We start from the raw sequence: 16,973 nt of genomic DNA, 5'->3' as shown, positions 1-16,973 counted from the left end.
TCAGTATCGACGTGTCTGATCTGTATTGCAAGCTAGCCCCCCAGGATTTTCCCGTCAGGGGTCTGGACAAACTAGCTTAAGAACGCTAACCCAGTCTGAGCCACTCTCCTAAACCAAGATGAGCACTTACTTCTCTCATAGTTAGCTCTTACCTTCTTGTCTCTTCTGGGGAACCTTTTTTTTGTGGGGGGGTGCGGATACTAATTTTGCCTATAAAGATAACAGTTTGTGAATTCTACCCACCCTTGGGTATTCAGTATGGCTATGAATTCAGCTACTGCCAACAGTATTAATATTTCTAACGGGCAAGTAGCAAACCAGAGGCAAAATGTACAGTAAAAGAGAAACTGCCAAGAACGGCTAATGAGCTGGCCAAAGCGCTTGGATCTAAGAATCACTTATTGGAGACTGTACAATACTGGTGGGTGGACAGACACGTATAAAAGGAGAACAGAGTCCAGACAGACACATGCATTGGATTAACTGAATTCTGACAAAGGTGAAAATATAATTCAATGGAGAAAGAACCATCTTTTCATCTAAAGCAGCCATCCATGTACCTTGTGCATCAAAGACAATTTTCTCCTGAGGAAGAGAAAACTTCCCAGTTCCCGTGGAGCACACAAAGACCGCATTCTCCATATAAAGATAGGTCATCTGGCTTGAAAAGTTTGGCACCATCAATTGACATGGGATCAGGTCTTCAGACTGAAAGGTAAATTTAGGATTATAGTTTGTAAGATTCAAGACAAAAATATTTGTATGATTTTTGCAACTACATTAATATGACACCATTCCACAAAAAATGTTAAAATTCTCAGTCACTGAATATCCTTGTGAAAGTCTACACAAGATGATTCACAAAGACAGGAGAGGCTTACAGTCACTGCTGGGCCTGGACATTGATGTCCTCCTGGAATCTAGAAGCCGACTGCTAACTGTGTGAACATGTGGGGTCTTGGGAAGGCTCTGTCTACTAGGAATAGGCACCATAAACACTGGCACCTTTATCTTGGACCTCTAAGCTCCAGAACTTCCCACCCTTAGGGATTTTGCTGCAACAGCCCAAATGGACTAACATATTTGCCTTACAGAAATTATTTCCTAAGTTGCAAATTAGTAAACTTTTAAAATACTAGGCATAGTAGTAGGATAAAACATCTTTAATTTCAGACCTTGGGAGGCAAAGGCAGGCAGACCTCTGAGTTTGAATTCAGACTGGTCTACAGATTAATGATCCAGGACAGTCAGGACTATACAGAAACATCCTGTCTTGAAAAAAAACAACCAAGCAACCAAACAAAAAGATTATAACTAGAAGTTTGCAACAAATGAGACACAAAAAGCTCTAATATGTTATATTATTTATTTTTAAACTGGCAGGTACAAAAGAAAACGTTTTGTTTCTGGCTCCCTTCTCTTCTGAGAGTCTAGCGATACTCGCGATGTACCTTGGTTGCCCTGGAGTTCCCTATGCTGACCTTAAATTTACAGAGATCTGCTTGTCTCTACTTCTAGAAAAGTGTGAACCTCCATAAAAGTGTGTGTCACTGCATCCAAATGGCTTTGTTTTACACCAGGCATCAGGTACAAGCTTGCATTTAGCAAGCCCGAGACGCCCCCACAGCTCTCAAAGATAAGACAATTGAATTCATTTGTTTACATGTAAAGTCAGAGAAAGAAATACAGTAAGAACTCACTAGGCACAAAAATTAGGAAATACTAACAATCACCAACAATTACTAAAGAAGTATTAAAATTTTACAAAAATTAATGTGTATGTGTGTGTAGTGGATATGTACATATAAATGCAGGATAGAGAGGACAGAGAGGAGAGATGTTTTGGATCCCTCTGAGCTGGAGTGATGGGTGGATATAAGTCACCTGGGAACCAAACCTGGTCCTCTGCAAGAGCAGCAAATGCTCCTAATCACTGAGACATCTCCCTATTCCCCTAAAATAACTTTTAAAGCATTTCATTAAAGTGAGACTCCTGGTTTTACTCTCAAATTGTTTTCTTTGCATTCTTTTTGCACTTTCTGAAAACTTTTAAATGACATTGTGTTATGATTTCCAAAGTCTACTTAACTGAAACACATGATAAGGTTTATTCTTGTTAGAAATAAAAGAATAACAGATTTTCTTATGGGATTCAGATAAGCAAGCACATTAAGATTCAAGACTTAGTAGCTGGAGAAATGGCTTTGTGGTTAAGAAAGCTTGCTGCTCTGCTTTGGCAGAGGACCCAAGTTTGGTTCACTGCAGCCCATGCTGGGTGGCTCACAATCAACTGTGACTCCAGCTCCAGGGGTGTTGACTGAGGTTTTCTGTCCCACCAAGTCCCACATCTGTTTGCCTCCGCCTTCTATAAGCACCTGCACACACATGCAAAAACACCCCAAAATAAATAAATTAAAAAAGGGCTAGGTAAGGTTACACATACCTTTAACAGCAGCACTTGAGAGGCAGAGACAGGCAGCACTCTGAATTCCAGGGTGAGCCAGAGCTACACAGTGAGACCGTCTCAAATATATAATAAAGATTTAAGAGAATTAACCAGGTGGTGGTGGTGGTGCATGTCTTTAATCCCAAGCCGAGCGGTGGTAGCGCACACCTTTAATCCCAGCATTTGGGAGGCAGAGGCAAGTGGATCTCTGAGTTCGAGGCCAGGCTGGTCTACAGAACTAGTTCCAGAACAGCTAGGACTGTTACACAAAGAACCTTGTCTTCGAAAACCAAAAGACAAAAAAATGATTTAAGAGAATTAGATGCTACATAAGGCTAAATGGCATGTTTCATAGTTGTCCCCTAGTAAATATCAGTTATTAGACAACGTGTTTTGTTTTGGTTTGGTTTTTCAAGACAGGGTTTCTCAATGTAATAGCCCTAGATGTTCTGGAACTAGCTCTTGTAGACCAGGCTAGCCTTGAACTCATAGATACCCACCTACCTCTGCCTCCCAAGTGCTGGCATTAAGGCGTGCACCACCACCGCCCAGCTAGATAATTGCTGTTTATACTCAACATTAGTGCAACTGTCTTCCAGGGACTTACTTTGTAGAGTATGTAAATAGTCGTTCCCTAGGCACATGGAATTTTTCTATAATATAAACGTCTCAAAATTGGACCCCTGGAAGATAGGGTGGCACAGACCAATAATATCAACAACTTGGGAAACGAGACAGAAAGATCTTGACTATGTAGTCAGACTGGGCTACACATCTCAAACACAAAACAGCACATACCAAACACACACACAAACCAAAATGAATCCAAGTATTTCACCAGGAACCTCACCATCAAATTTCATTTTTACTCAATAAAGAGCTACAGCAGAAGGGTCAGAGGACCAGCTGCTGATACAGAGCTACAGCAGGAGGGTCAGAGGACCAGCTGCTGATAGAGCTACAGCAGGAGGGTCAGAGGACCAGCTGCTGATACAGAGCTACAGCAGGAGGGTCACAGGACCAGCTGCTGGATACAGAGCTACAGCAGGAGGGTCACAGGACCAGCTGCTGGATACAGAGCTACAGCAGGAGGGTCACAGGACCAGCTGCTGGATACAGAGCTACAGCAGGAGGGTCACAGGACCAGCTGCTGGATACAGAGCTACAGCAGGAGGGTCACAGGACCAGCTGCTGGATACAGAGCTACAGCAGGAGGGTCACAGGACCAGCTGCTGGATACAGAGCTACAGCAGGAGGGTCACAGGACCAGCTGCTGATACAGAGCTACAGCAGGAGGGTCACAGGACCGGCTGCTGGATACCTTCACTGTCATCTTTCTTTAGCTCGGACTGGACCAGAAAGACGGAAAAACAAAAAATCAATAATATTTGAAAGTATTTCCAAATCTTGCAAGTGAACCTTAAAAGACACCAATAATGGTCAGAGAAGGAATTTGAAGTGTTGTGGAGTCTGTGTAATTTTACTTACCTGGAAAGGTGGGTTGTACTGAGTAACTTCTACAGTAATCATATCTGACATTTGGTTACCACTGTCTTCCACCGTTATCAGAGAGTAATAGACGAGGCAGGGACTGTCTCCCGGGTGCCATGCTGCTGCCAAAACCAGGAGTCCATCACTAGACGAGAGGGGGAAAAAGACAGGCTTCCTGAATGTGGTTTTTTTTTTGTTTTGTTTTTTCCCTTTGAGACTACACAGCCCTGGCTGTCCTGGAACTCTCAGAGCTCCAATGTGCTACCAAACCCTGTACGCTTCTTTGTAAACAGTATGCTAGATTATTACAAAATTAAACACACCATGTATGGTAGAGCCCTGTACCTACATATTTACCCAAGGGAGAAAATATGCTCATAATTACCTTCATGCAAATGTTTATACCGGCTTTATTATAGAAGCCAACCTAAAAATAACCCAAAGTCTTCAACCACTGAGGAGATAAATCCTGGTGTCTCTCTCTCTCTCTCTCTCTCTCTCTCTCCATATATATATAGTCTCTTGAATATTTAGTTATGAAATAAATTTCTGAATCACCTGGGCAGTGGTGGTGCAGTCCCAGCACTTGGGAGGCAGAGGCAGGCAGATCTCTATGAGTTTGTGGCCAGTCTGGTCTACAGAGTGAGTTCTAGGACAGCCAGGGCTACACAGAGAAACCCTGTGTTATTTACACTGCATGATTTATTTATACACCATTCTGAAAAAGACAAAACTTTGAAAACAGAACAGATTAATAAGTTCCAGGGGCACAAAGGAATTTTGGAGGAAAGGCGATCTCTTTCTCCACCACTCCCTCTTGAGGTTCAAACTCTGCCTTATGTATGTCGATACTGCCCTACCACCGAGCAACACCCCCAGCTCTGTTCTATGTCATGACTATGGTCAAGATGACTGTATGTGCCGGGCGGTGGTGGGAGCACGCCTTTAGTCCCAGCACTCGGGAAGCAGAGGTAGGCAGAATCTCTAGGTTAGTGGCCAGCCTGGTATATGAAGCTTGTTCTAGGAGAGCCAAGCTTACACAAAGAAACCGTAACTCAAAACAACAACAACCCCACCAAACAAACAAACAACCAGAACAAACAACAACAAAGATGACTATATGCACTTAGCAAGACTCACAGAAAGTCAGGCATGGCTGGTGGTAAATCCATTACTTGAGGCATGGAGGTAAAATAAGGCAACAAAAAGTCTTAATTTTGTTGTTTGCGACAGGGTCATATATTGCTCAGGCTGGCCAGGAACCATAACCCTCCTGCCTCAGCCTTCCTGAGTGCTGAGACCACAAACTGAGCTGCCAGGCCCTGCCTGAGAACTGTTGCTAGGAGAAAACTCACTCCAAGAATAATCCATGCCCAGTCTGGCTTGCGCTGGAGGAACACAGCTTCATGACATCAGCTTAGCCAATGACTATGGGACACAAGAGCTCCTTCCTGACAGTGATGAGAAACTGATGTCTCCATGGAGACCAGAGAGACCACTGTTCAGGATTCCCTTGGCAACAGAAAAGTGCTGGCATTGCCTTAAGATGGAATAAAGACAGACAGAGCTGGTCCAGCTGTGCAAGCCCAGAAGCCTCAAGTCTAACATGGCAGGAACACCCTATTTAAAGCTGAGGAGTGTGTCCATTTCCCACAGCAGCCGGCAGCACCACAGAAGAAATGAGACCACTCGGAGGCTCAGCAGAGACGAGCAGAGTAGGCAGAGCAGGCAGCAGGCCACACGTCACCACAGAGATGCCAATGTGTTGTCCAACTTCTTTAGGACAAATCAGTTACTTACCAGTTTTGCTTCAAGTCCAAATACTGAATGTGGACCCCTTCTTTAATGGCTTCGTAGTTGCTTTCGGATCCCTAAATGGAAATACCAAAGTGTAAGCTCGCCGTAATTACTGTGTCTTTCTTTCTGCCCAGTGAACGCCCAGTACGTGGCAAAGTGCTGCACCCACGAGCAACTAACATTTAAAATCTAGCACACCAAGCCAGGTATGGTGGTGCAATCTTAAATCTCTGCACTCAGGAGGCAGAGACAGGCAGATCCCTTTGTCTACATAGTGAGTTCCAAGACAGGCAGGTGACAGGAGATCACCTGGGTGTAGTGGCACATGCTCATATTCCTAGAACATAGGTGGTGGAGGCGGAAGATCAACTATGTAGTGAGTATGAGGCCAGACTGAGCTACACGAGACTCTGTCTTATATCTGGCCACCCCACAAATTAGCAAGTTAATCACTGATTTCTATTATAGATAGGAATTGAACACCCAGTTATACTTATTTGACACACACACATACACGTCATGGAAATGTGTTTCAATGAGGCAGATGGGCTGGCTGTGGTGATGCTGACCTACATATAATCCTAGCACTTGGGAGGCTGAGGCAGGACTTAAAGGACCTGGGCTACATACAGAGTGAGTTCCTATCTCAAAGAAAACAAAAAACAAAGAAGGAATAACACATTTGAACACCATAAACCAAACCAGAAATGTCCATTCCGGTTCCTCACCCAAATAGCATCAGCAATGCTTTCCTTCAGGGCTCTGTGCACGTCCCAGCTGTGAGCCAGCTTCTCTGAAGAATCATCCAGTTCCCATTTACTGATGTTTGAACTCGTCAGGGTGTAGAAACTGGATCTTGTGCTGTTCCAGAGAACACTGGCCAGCTGTGGAGAGAGGAGGGGTCACATTGAGACTGACTCCAACTTCATGTGCTTTGCAGCTGACTATAAACCTTCCTCAGGCTCTGGAGGAAGAACCCCTGAACCTCTGAGGCAGACCTTGAAAGCAAGGCCGAACCTCCAAAGGAAAGGACTGGGGAGAGCAGAGCTGAGATGGGAAAGTTAAGAGTCCTCAGGGGACCAGCGTCTTAGTATGTAAGAACTTTTAGAGAAACCACAGCGGAGTCTTCACTGTGTCTATAAACCTGGTGAGTCAAGGAGGTGTTGCTTGTGGCTTTTGGGCCTAGAATTTGAAGGAAGCTGGCAGAGAGGACACTCATCAGACACGGGCATTGCTTGCATGAGTAGACTTTTGCATGAAATGAATGTGTTTAAGCTGAATGCACACAGTAGTTTTTAGTTTAAACTTAAACCCCCATTGCCTCCATTTCTCCTGTTACAGGTCAAGAAAGGTCAACAATGAGGCTTCGCTGGCCTGTGAACAAGAGCAGACGATGGGATGGATGCACCCAGAGGCAGCTGGGGAGCCACTCTGTACAAGAGAGGGAAGTGCAGTGACGAGCACCATGGTTTGCAAACCAGGTCACTCAAGAGAAGGAACAGTGCCATTAGTAGAAAGATGTGTCAAAAGACGATAAATCTGTGTTTAAACATGTTGTTTTGGGTTTAAAGAACACCCAAGGGACCAAGTGACAAAGTCGCCTGAGGTGCGGAACAAGCAGTGTGTTGAGGAGCTGAGCTCTATCTAGTTCAGGCTTGAGTATGACAGGTCCACCTCAGCGCTCGCGACCTCAGCCTCTCCAGCACAATGGAGAGAAAAGAAAGGCTCTGCTTCACAGGAGAACCAAAACAGCTGGCAGATCCAAGCCTATACCCGCCTCTCCTCCAGGCCAGCCAGGAGGGGAAATGTGAGTTATCCACACTTCAGTTCAAAACCAGCCTTAAAAAAAAACTCATTATTTTCACAATGTGGAGATATGGATCAGTGGTCAACAACACTTACTGTTCTTCAAGAGGACCATGGTTTGATTTGCAACACCCACAGCTCCCAACTGTAACTCCAGTTCCAGTTCCAGGGGATCTGATGCTCTCTCTGGCCTCAGCAAGCACCAGACAACCACGAGGTGCATAAAAATGCATGCAGGCAAATACTCATACACATAAAATTAAAAAGCAAAAGCAACAACACAACAGCTTACACTCATATGAGACCAATAACACTGTCACAGGAAATTTCAACTCAGTGCAAACAGCTCTTTACAAACGCACCATGAGGTCACTAGCAGGAGACAGAATCCCGAAAAGGGAGGAAACCCTCCGGCCAATCCCTGAGAGCATGCCTTGTCCCTGGGGCAGCACGTGCTGGTGAATCTTTCCTGAGCTTTCGGGAATCAATCTGATCAGCTGGCTCCCCACAGAGGACAGGATGAAACTTCCTCCCTGTGAACAAACAGAACAAAATGAGCCTGGAATACATACACTCTCAGGATGGAGAACTAGAAAAAAAAACAAAACAAAACAAAAAAAAAAAAAAAACGGGTTACAAAGCCTGGTGTGGTGGTGCATGCCTGAAATGCCAGCACTTGAGGAACTGAGGCAGGAGGATTACCATTAAGGCCAGCCTGGGCTGCAGAGCAAGACTTTTGTCTCAATTGAAAAAAAATACACACACACACACACACACACACACACACATATTTGATAGACAAAATTTACCCCTACCTTAAATATACCTGACAGGATTTTTCAAAAATCTTTTTTTTTTTTGTTTTTTTGAGCCGGGGTTTTTCACCTGACAGGATTTTAAAAGGGTGCATTATTTCATTAAAATTCTTTCACTAAGCAATACACAGAAATATTCTTACAACAACATAGTTCACCTTGTAAATTAAGGCTTTACCATTCATAGGTTCAACAAATTTCAGACTTTTTTTTCCTTCCTTTTTTTCCCCCTAGGCAGCCTCATTCCAAGCTGACCTTGAACTCACAGCCAAGGAGGACCCAGAATTCTCTATCCTGAACGTTGGTATCATAGCTATGTACCACTACATCTGTTTTAAGAGGTGCTTGGCCCTGTGCATGTTAGGCAAGCACTCTGCTGACCAAGCCCTAACTCCAGCCCAGATTTCTTCCAGAACTGAAGAGTAGACACCAACAAGCATTTGCCCAGAGTTAAGCTTCTTTCTTTCTATTTATTTTTTTTATTCTTTGTATTTTTCTGAAATAGGGTTTCTATATGTAGCCCAGGTTACCCTGGAACTCACAGATACCTGTCTGCCTCTGCCTCCTGAGTGCTGGGATTAAAGCTCTGCACCACTAGGGCTAGCTTGTCTAAGAGTTTTTTTTGTTTATTTGTTTTTTGAGATAGGGTTTCTCTGTGTAGTTCTGGCTGTCCTAGAGCAAGCTCTGTAGACCAAGCAGGCCTTGAACTCACAGAGATGAGTTCTCTGTGGGAACCACCTGCCTCTGCCTCCTGTGTGCTGGGATTAAAGGTGTGCACCACCACTGCCCGGCTTGTCCAAGAGTTTCTAACAGCTGCATTTATAAAGTGCTTAAAGGGAATGAACCAACAACCTACTGCCCCAATGAAAGGCCTTCCCCGCGCTACTCACACCACAGCCCTCCCACCCAGTTCATACTACAGCTCTCTCCCACACACCTGTACTGCTGTCAGGAACCTGCACATCTTCTCTCCTCCCAGGTCCACACACGTCTCTGAGTAGGTGTCTTCCCTGGCGAGGCTGGGCCAATAGCGGATGGACCCCTCTTTGGTAGCAACCATGACAGCAACAGCCTTGAAATAAAACATAGTCATCAGCAACAATAAAAGAAGGCCCCAAAACCAGCTGCCCATGGCACTGGTGAAAACAAGACTTTCTTATTCTTTATATTAATTTTATTATTATTTTACATATTTATTTGTTTTAGAGAAGGGCACACTATGTAGGCCTGGCTGGCCTCAAACTCATAGAAATAAGACAGTCTCTGCATTACAAGTACTGGGATTAAAGGTGTGTACAATTATGCCCATCGAAATTCTTTATTTTTAAGACTATGCAACCGGGGGCTGGAGATATGGTTCAGGCTGCTCTTCCAGACGTCCTGAGTTTAATTTCCAGCAATCACATCTACAATGAGACTTGGTATGTAACATGCCAGGACACTATAAACATAATAAATAAATCTTTAAAAAATATAATGTAGCAATAAAACCACCTTCACCTTTCTGTTCTGAACAGAACACGTGTGACGGTGTGGCCACCCATCATCGGAGGACAGAACAGTTCTGTCATTCCAAACCCCGAAAGCTGAGGTAAAGGAGAGTCAATTAAAGCTAGGTTATGGACCCTATAGTAGTGGTGCACGCCTTTAATCCCAGAAGCATGCAGATCTCCATAAATTCAAGGGTAGCCTGGTCTACATGCTGAGTTCCTAGACAGTCAGAGCCACATGGTGAGACCTGTCTCAAAACAAATAAATGAATAAACAAACAAGCTAGGGTATATACAAAAATGCCACAAGAAACTTAATAATATGTATATATTTCTCATTTCTTTAAGAGAAATTGCCAGGAATGGACTGTTGGGTCACACGGCATGTGTACCCTCACTTTATAAGAAACTGGGAGGCCGGGTGGTGGTGGTGCACACCTTTAATCCCAGCACTTGGGAGGCAGAGGCAGGCAGATCTCTGGGAGTTCGGGGCCAGCCTGGTCTACAGAGCGAGTTCCAGGACAGGTTCCAAAGCCACAAAGAAACCCTGTCTCGAAAAACCAAGTAAGTAAAATGCAAAAAAAAAAAACAAAAAAAAACAAAAAAAAAAACAAAACCAAAAAAACCCCAACAGCAACAACAACAACAAAAAGAACCAAAAGCATGCACTCTTTTACATCCCAGCAGGAGTTTTAGCTGCTCCACCCCCCCCCACCCCCTACGCCCCTACCCCCCACTCAGCACTGTCAGGCTCCACTGGTGCTGTCTACACAGCGCCAATGGAAAAGGATGCTACACAGTGCCATGCTCACTCTCTCTCCAGAAAGTGTCTATTCAAGACCTTGTCCTGTTTTACTTTCTTTCATCTATATGTTTTATATGCATGAGTGTTGCCTGCATGTACATACATGCATCGTGTACATATGCGGAGCCTGTGGAAGTCAGAAGGTCTCTGATTCCCTAGAACTGGAGTTATAGATTATTGTGAGACACCACGTGGCTGCTGGAAATTAAACTGGGGTCCTCTGCAGGAGCAATTAAGCGCTCTTAACCTCCGGCCTCTAGGATTGCTTGTTTCCTCATCAGACTTCGCTTTGGACTTTTCTGTATACCGGATGTAAGTCCTCAGCTGGATTTGTGAGTGTATCCTTGGTCTGTACCTTGTTTTATTGTCTTATTTCAGAAAAGGTATTGTTTGAGGCAAGCTCTCATTAAAGCTCCAGGTGGCCTAGAATTTGATGTAGACCAGGCTGGCTTTGACCTAATAGAGATCCACCTGTCTGCCTCCCCAGTGTTGGGATTAAAGGTGTGCACTACCATACCAGGCTCTTGATCAGCTTTTTAAAAATGATTTTAAAAAATTATGTGTATGTATGTATGAGTGTGTGTGCATGTATGTATGTGTGTGTGTATGTATGTGTGTATATGTGTATGTATGTGTATATGTATGTGTGTATGTATGTATGTGTGTGTATGTGTGTGTATGTATGTATGAATGTATGTATGCTTGCCTGTATGTTCACCACCTGCTTGCAGGTACGTACCTGCAGAGGTAAGAAAACATTGTTGGATCCTCTAGAACTGGAGTTACATACAGTCATGAGTCACCTAAAGAGGGTGCTAGGAACTGAACCCACTCCCTCTGCATGACTCGTATAGGCTCTTACCTACTAGGCTACCTCCCCAGCCCCTTCAATCAGCTTTTATGCCACCTACCTGAACAGAATGTACTTCACCTGAGGTTACAGCATAAGAGAGTGCCACCAGGTCAGCGCTCCAGGGGAAATCACTAGGGGGCAGCTGGAGTTCTTTGCAGACAGACAACTGCAAGACAAACACAAACAGAAAAACCTTCACATAAACCCAGTTTGTTCATTCTGACTTCTTTATTTCTTCTGTGTGTTTCCTAAGGATTAATTACTGGAATACTATTTTACAATATCCTTTCTTTCCACAACTCTTTTTGATTAGGTATAACAGAGTATCTTAAGAGACACAAAGTCAGGAATACACAGATGCTAAAATAGACTGCTATATGAACTCATCTGTGTACTCATGCTAGGCCTGGTTAGTAGTTCTCAACCTTCCTAATGCTGCAACCCTTTAATACACTTCCTCATGCTGTGGTGACCCCAACCATGAAAGTATTTCGTTGCTACTTAATAACTATAATTTTGCTACAGTTATTAATTTTTTATTTTTTTTAAAATTTTTATTTATTTACTATGTATACAATATTCTTTCTGTGTGTATGCCTGCAGGCCAGAAGAGGGCACCAGACCTCATTACAGATGGTTGTGAACCACCATGTGGTTGCTGGGAATTGAACTCAGGACCTTTGGAAGAGCAGGCAATGCTCTCAACCTCTAAGCCATCTCTCCAGCCCCTACAGTTATGAATTTTAATACAAATAGCTGATATGCAGGATATCTGATATGTAACCCCTGTGGGGTTTGCAAGCCACAAGTTGAGAACCACTCGGTTAGGGGAAGTGATCAGGTATTTTACAAAACTTTCCCAGCTGAGGTATAATTTATTTGACATTTAAAATTATTATGGCCAAAGAGAAATTATACCAAGTTTCCTTGAAACCATTTCTTAGGCTTGTTGCTGAACATCCAACTCCCTCTGGTAACTCAGTATACCCCTAAGAATTTTCCCTCACGGCTACTTCGAACCATATATCCTTTCTAAGCAGCTGGGGGAGGACAGCAAGTCTGCAGACACTAAGTGTTACGAAGGAGCCCTAAGCTCCAGTGGAACCATGACCTACAAGGTAGTGACAGGAGCTGGAAGATGTGCTTGAAAGAGGCTGCTGAGAGAGTATTACAGACTTCATTGATGGTCCCGCTCTAGGAGCAGACAGCTCAAGGTTAACCTACACAGAGCATCCTTGAATCCAACTCAGAAAAAAAGCATGCTCAGTTCTTAGCTTAGGCAAACTGCCCAGCACTGTGGTCCCTGAACATTCTTAAAGCTTCTAATTTTATTATATAGATTTTGCTTTAAAATTCGGTGGTCAAAAGGATAAGGAAGACAGAATGGCTCTCTGTGCAGGGGAGGTGCCTGTCAGTATGAGTTTGGTTCCCCTCATCAAGGCTGGGCACTCTCAAGCCTGGCTGAGGATGGGTGCTAAGGTCTATATTTATTCTACACGGAAGGCCAACATTTTAATTCCTCCCTTATACCTTAAGCCATTCCTGTCCAAAGTTGATGTCAGTCAAAGGCATGGCCCCTCTTCTCCCCACCTACTAATCATCTTGGAGTTTAACGCAGGAAGAGACAATAAGAACTTGGAGGGAGAGCACACTGTGCTGATTTTCCAGGATTAGCTTTTGTTTTGTTTTTCCTTTTGAGACAGGGTCTATATAGTCCTACCTGTCCAGAAACTCAGTATGTGGACTAGGTTGGCCTTGAACTCACAAAGATCTACCTGACCTGTCTATGCCTCTCAAGTCTGGATCAAAAGGCATGCACCACATTGGGCTGTTTTGTTTATTTTAACTTTTTAAAAATGTATTTCATATGCATAAATGCTTTGCCCACATGTGTGAATGTGCACTATAGGAATGTCTGGATCCTATAGAGGACTTTTGGAACTGGACTTATAAATATTGTAAGCCACCATGTGGCTACTAAAAACTGAATTTGGGTCTTCTGCAAGAGCAACAAGTATTCTCTCTGACCCACTGAGCCACCTCTATAACCCCTTTCCAAGGTCTTTAGAGTCAGAGTGACTCACAGGACAGGAATCTACATTTTCAGTATGTTGGAATACATACCCAATGTACACTTATGTACATGTACACACAGACTTTCCCCCCATCCCCTGAGGCTTCCAAGGCTGAAAGTATCCCCTCAAACATGATGAAGTCTCCTCAACCCTATTGGACTTTGATTAAAATGCAGAAAGCATCAGCACAGTGTGGCACATAACAAGGTGCAGGATGTTATAGTGGTGCAGTGAGCTGGTCCTCCAGAAAATCCTCAACTGCAAGGAAGAGAATGCTGAGCACAGCAAGGCAGCTTGCAGACCCAGGAGAACACCGTGTGAAACCAAGCGCTGAGAGCAGGAGGGAAAAGGGCACACGATCCAGAGCCCATGAAGACAGTAACATCCCCAGCTCATGTTCATTTATTCAGCTGTGGTGGATCTTTTGAGAACAAAGAAACTATATTAAAAGAGAAGTTTTGTTTTGTCTTTCCCCAAAAAACAAACTATGAATTCATATTCAGTATTTCCCACCACAAATTCCGACTGCCTGCACAGACTGACTAGCATCCTTCATGAGCTTTAAAGAATAGAGGTAGCCAGGCGGTGGTGGCACACGCCTTTAATCCCAGCACTCGGGAGGCAGAGACAGGTGGATCTCTGTGAGTTCAAGGCCAGCCTGGTCTACAAGAGCTAGTGCCAGGACAGGAACCAAAAACTACGGAGAAACCCTGTCTCGAAAATCAAAAAAAAAAAAAGGGCTGGAGAGATGGCTCAGTGGTTAAGAGCATTGCCTGCTCTTCCAAAGGTCCTGAGTTCAATTCCCAGCAACCACATGGTGGCTCACAACCATCTGTAATGAGGTCTGGTGCCCTCTTCTGGCCTACAGACATACACACAGACAGAATATTGTATACATAATAAATAAATAAATATTTTTTAAAAAAAGAAAATAAAAAAAAAAAGAATAGAGGTAAAGTAAAGAACCAGCTGGGACACCTTTTCTTCACTTGCTATCCAAAGAGCCATTACCTTAGTGACAGGTGACACAGCAATCTTCCAAACAAGGAGTTTCTCTTTGCACACCAGGCAAGCCCACCCACCTTCGTCTATGTGGACAGAGAGCTGATCGTCAGCTGAGGAGAAATAAGTTGCACAATTAATCTCACACTGAGACTATGAAACGTTGCTCAGTCTTCTTAGGCCAACATCTACCATATTTGTCACAGAAACAGATAACGGAATATGTGGACACTGTTGTGTGTCTGGCTTTTTAAAATTCATTTGACACCTACCCTCAGCCAGAGTCAGAGCTTCCATGATCTTAACAGGCAGAGACGAGCCAAACATTCTCACATCGTAGTTCACAGACTCTGATATGGAATGGTGAGGGAGCATCCGTGTCGGTGTTCCTCTAAAGAAAAGAGACCATGCGATGTTACTTATAACCTGAAATTTCCTACTAGCTTAGCTCTTACAAATCTGTACATAACAGATCTCTGATGAGGTGTAATGGTGAAAGATTCTAGCTTGTGTACACTACGCAATTAACTATATTTTTCAATAGAACTTTAGGAAAACCTGGTATCTTAGTTTGCTTTCCATTGCTTGATATAGACCATGACCAAAAACAACTTGGGAAAGAGTTTATTTCATCTTATACTTCCAGGTTAACACTATAAAGATGTTACCTGGCCATCACCAAGGGAAGTCACGGCAGCAACTAACACAGGGCAGGAACCTGGAGGCAGGAGCCATAGTAAATGCTCTTTACTGGCTTGCTCAGTTTGCTTTCTTATACACTCCAGGGTCACTTGCCTAGGGATGGCACTGCCCAGAGTGGGCTGGGCCCTTTACACCAATCACCAAGCAAGAACGCCCCCCCCATAGGCACTTCTTAATTGAGCTTCCTTCTTCTCAGATGATTCTGCTTTGTACTGACAAAAAAAAAATAAGCAACATGCCTGGGTTTTGATCATAAGCTCAGTAACTAAGAGCACATGTCTACCTCTAAGACCAGTACTGTTAAGAACTCTTTTCAAAAGATAAAAGTCAAAGACAGGCATGGAGAGGAGGCAGAGACAGGCAGATCTCTGTGATGTGATTTGTACATTTTAAACATTAAGTCTCAGATTCAGTATCTTTTGCTTTCATGTAGGAGAAATTCACTTAAAATTTATTTTACTTTTGATTGTGTATGTGTTCACACACACCTAAGTTCAGGTGTCTAGAAACCAGAGGCTTGGAACCCTTGGAGCTGGAGTTACAGGCAGCTGTAAGCCATCTAACATGGGTGTTCCAGATCCTCTTGGAAGAGTAGCAGGTACTCTTAAGCTCAGAGCCAATTTTTCATTCAAGAAATTCACTTATGAAAGAGGAACAGAATAAATTGGTAAGGATGTTGAGACCCTGACATAAAGACAGAGCTGTTAAATAAAATTACAGTAGCCAGGCAAGCTAGCACACGCGGGAAATAGCAATACTTGAGAAATGGTGACAGAGGATTGAGCAAAAGCCATCCTGGGGTACAAAGAATGACTTGTTTCAAAGTGGGCAGGACACAGTTCTGGGCTGCACGTCTACACTAGATCACAAAAGGATTAGTTCAAACCAAAATGAGTTACCAAATGCCACACAGTTCCTTGAAACTGGCCTGATTTTCTTTCCTGCCTTTGCCAATAAAGAAGTCACTTTTGCTTTAATCTTTACAATAATCTGAAGTATGTTTCTACCTTACAAAATCATTGCTTTGGTACTGCTCACAAGGTGCTTTCATTCTTTTCTCTAGCGCGAAGACTGAGTGAATTCATGAATCCAATAAAAAGTTAGCAAAGGGAGTGCAAAATGAGGGCCCCCATTTAAAATCGGCAATAATACCCAAGAGAGACTACTTCCCAACGCCGCGATAGTTTCCCCCCGCTGCCCGGTTCCACCTGCCAGCTTGGGAGCCGAACTTGCTGGTCGCCCCACTTACCTAGAGCTCACCGAGCTGCGCCGGCCCACCGGCGAGAAGAGCACCGGCGAGCTAACTGCAGACCCCAGAGACAGACCCCTTCGGCTCGCTCTAGGCGTGGACGCCGGCCCGATTCCGACTAGCGGACCCCTGCGGGTCCCCGGCCCGGGGGTCCGCGGAGAGGAGACGCCTGGAAACATGTCTGCAGGGAGCGTAGAGGAAACTCCACTCGCCGGAGAAAAATAAAGCAGAACCTCGCGCGCCAGGAGCTTGAACCCTAAGGGGGCGGGGAGGCGCCTGCTGATGGCGTAAGGTGGACGCTTGGCAATGATTCGCAATAGGGAGAAATAGGCGCGTGGCGATGATGACAAAGCTTGGCGCCGAGCTTCAGGGCGGGGTCGGAACTGGAACGGCGTGTTGACGTCACGTCACGTACCGGGTGGCCAGAGATTTGGAATCGGAG

At 44.2% G+C, this 16,973-nt stretch overlaps 1 protein-coding gene across 2 annotated transcripts in view; it reads right to left on the bottom strand.

The window, feature by feature from the left end:
- Nup133 (nucleoporin 133) overlaps window positions 1-16,768 on the bottom strand; it is a 45,062-nt gene extending 28,294 nt beyond the window's left edge. The window contains exons 1-10 of one of the 2 annotated variants that reach the window (XM_041650203.1): window positions 16,532-16,768; window positions 14,853-14,971; window positions 14,590-14,693; window positions 11,562-11,669; window positions 9,293-9,427; window positions 7,903-8,073; window positions 6,463-6,618; window positions 5,738-5,808; window positions 3,935-4,082; window positions 561-708 (exon numbers count right to left, since the gene is read on the bottom strand). In XM_041650203.1, the coding sequence (XP_041506137.1) occupies window positions 561-708; window positions 3,935-4,082; window positions 5,738-5,808; window positions 6,463-6,618; window positions 7,903-8,073; window positions 9,293-9,427; window positions 11,562-11,669; window positions 14,590-14,693; window positions 14,853-14,971; window positions 16,532-16,710 (1,339 nt within the window). In that variant the 5' untranslated portion in view covers window positions 16,711-16,768. Of the gene's footprint in view, window positions 1-560; window positions 709-3,934; window positions 4,083-5,737; window positions 5,809-6,462; window positions 6,619-7,902; window positions 8,074-9,292; window positions 9,428-11,561; window positions 11,670-14,589; window positions 14,694-14,852; window positions 14,972-16,531 lie in introns of those variants that run through there. The other variant, XM_041650204.1, reaches the window with a different exon arrangement.
- Between the last annotated feature and the right edge of the window lie 205 nt (window positions 16,769-16,973).

This window comes from Microtus oregoni, unplaced genomic scaffold, assembly GCF_018167655.1.
Source record: "Microtus oregoni isolate MIOR12 unplaced genomic scaffold, Mior012 000004F_ref0000308, whole genome shotgun sequence".
NCBI lineage: Eukaryota > Metazoa > Chordata > Mammalia > Rodentia > Cricetidae > Microtus > Microtus oregoni.
The sequence above is the reverse complement of the archived record's forward strand: the minus strand, read 5'-3'. Positions and strand labels throughout refer to the sequence as shown.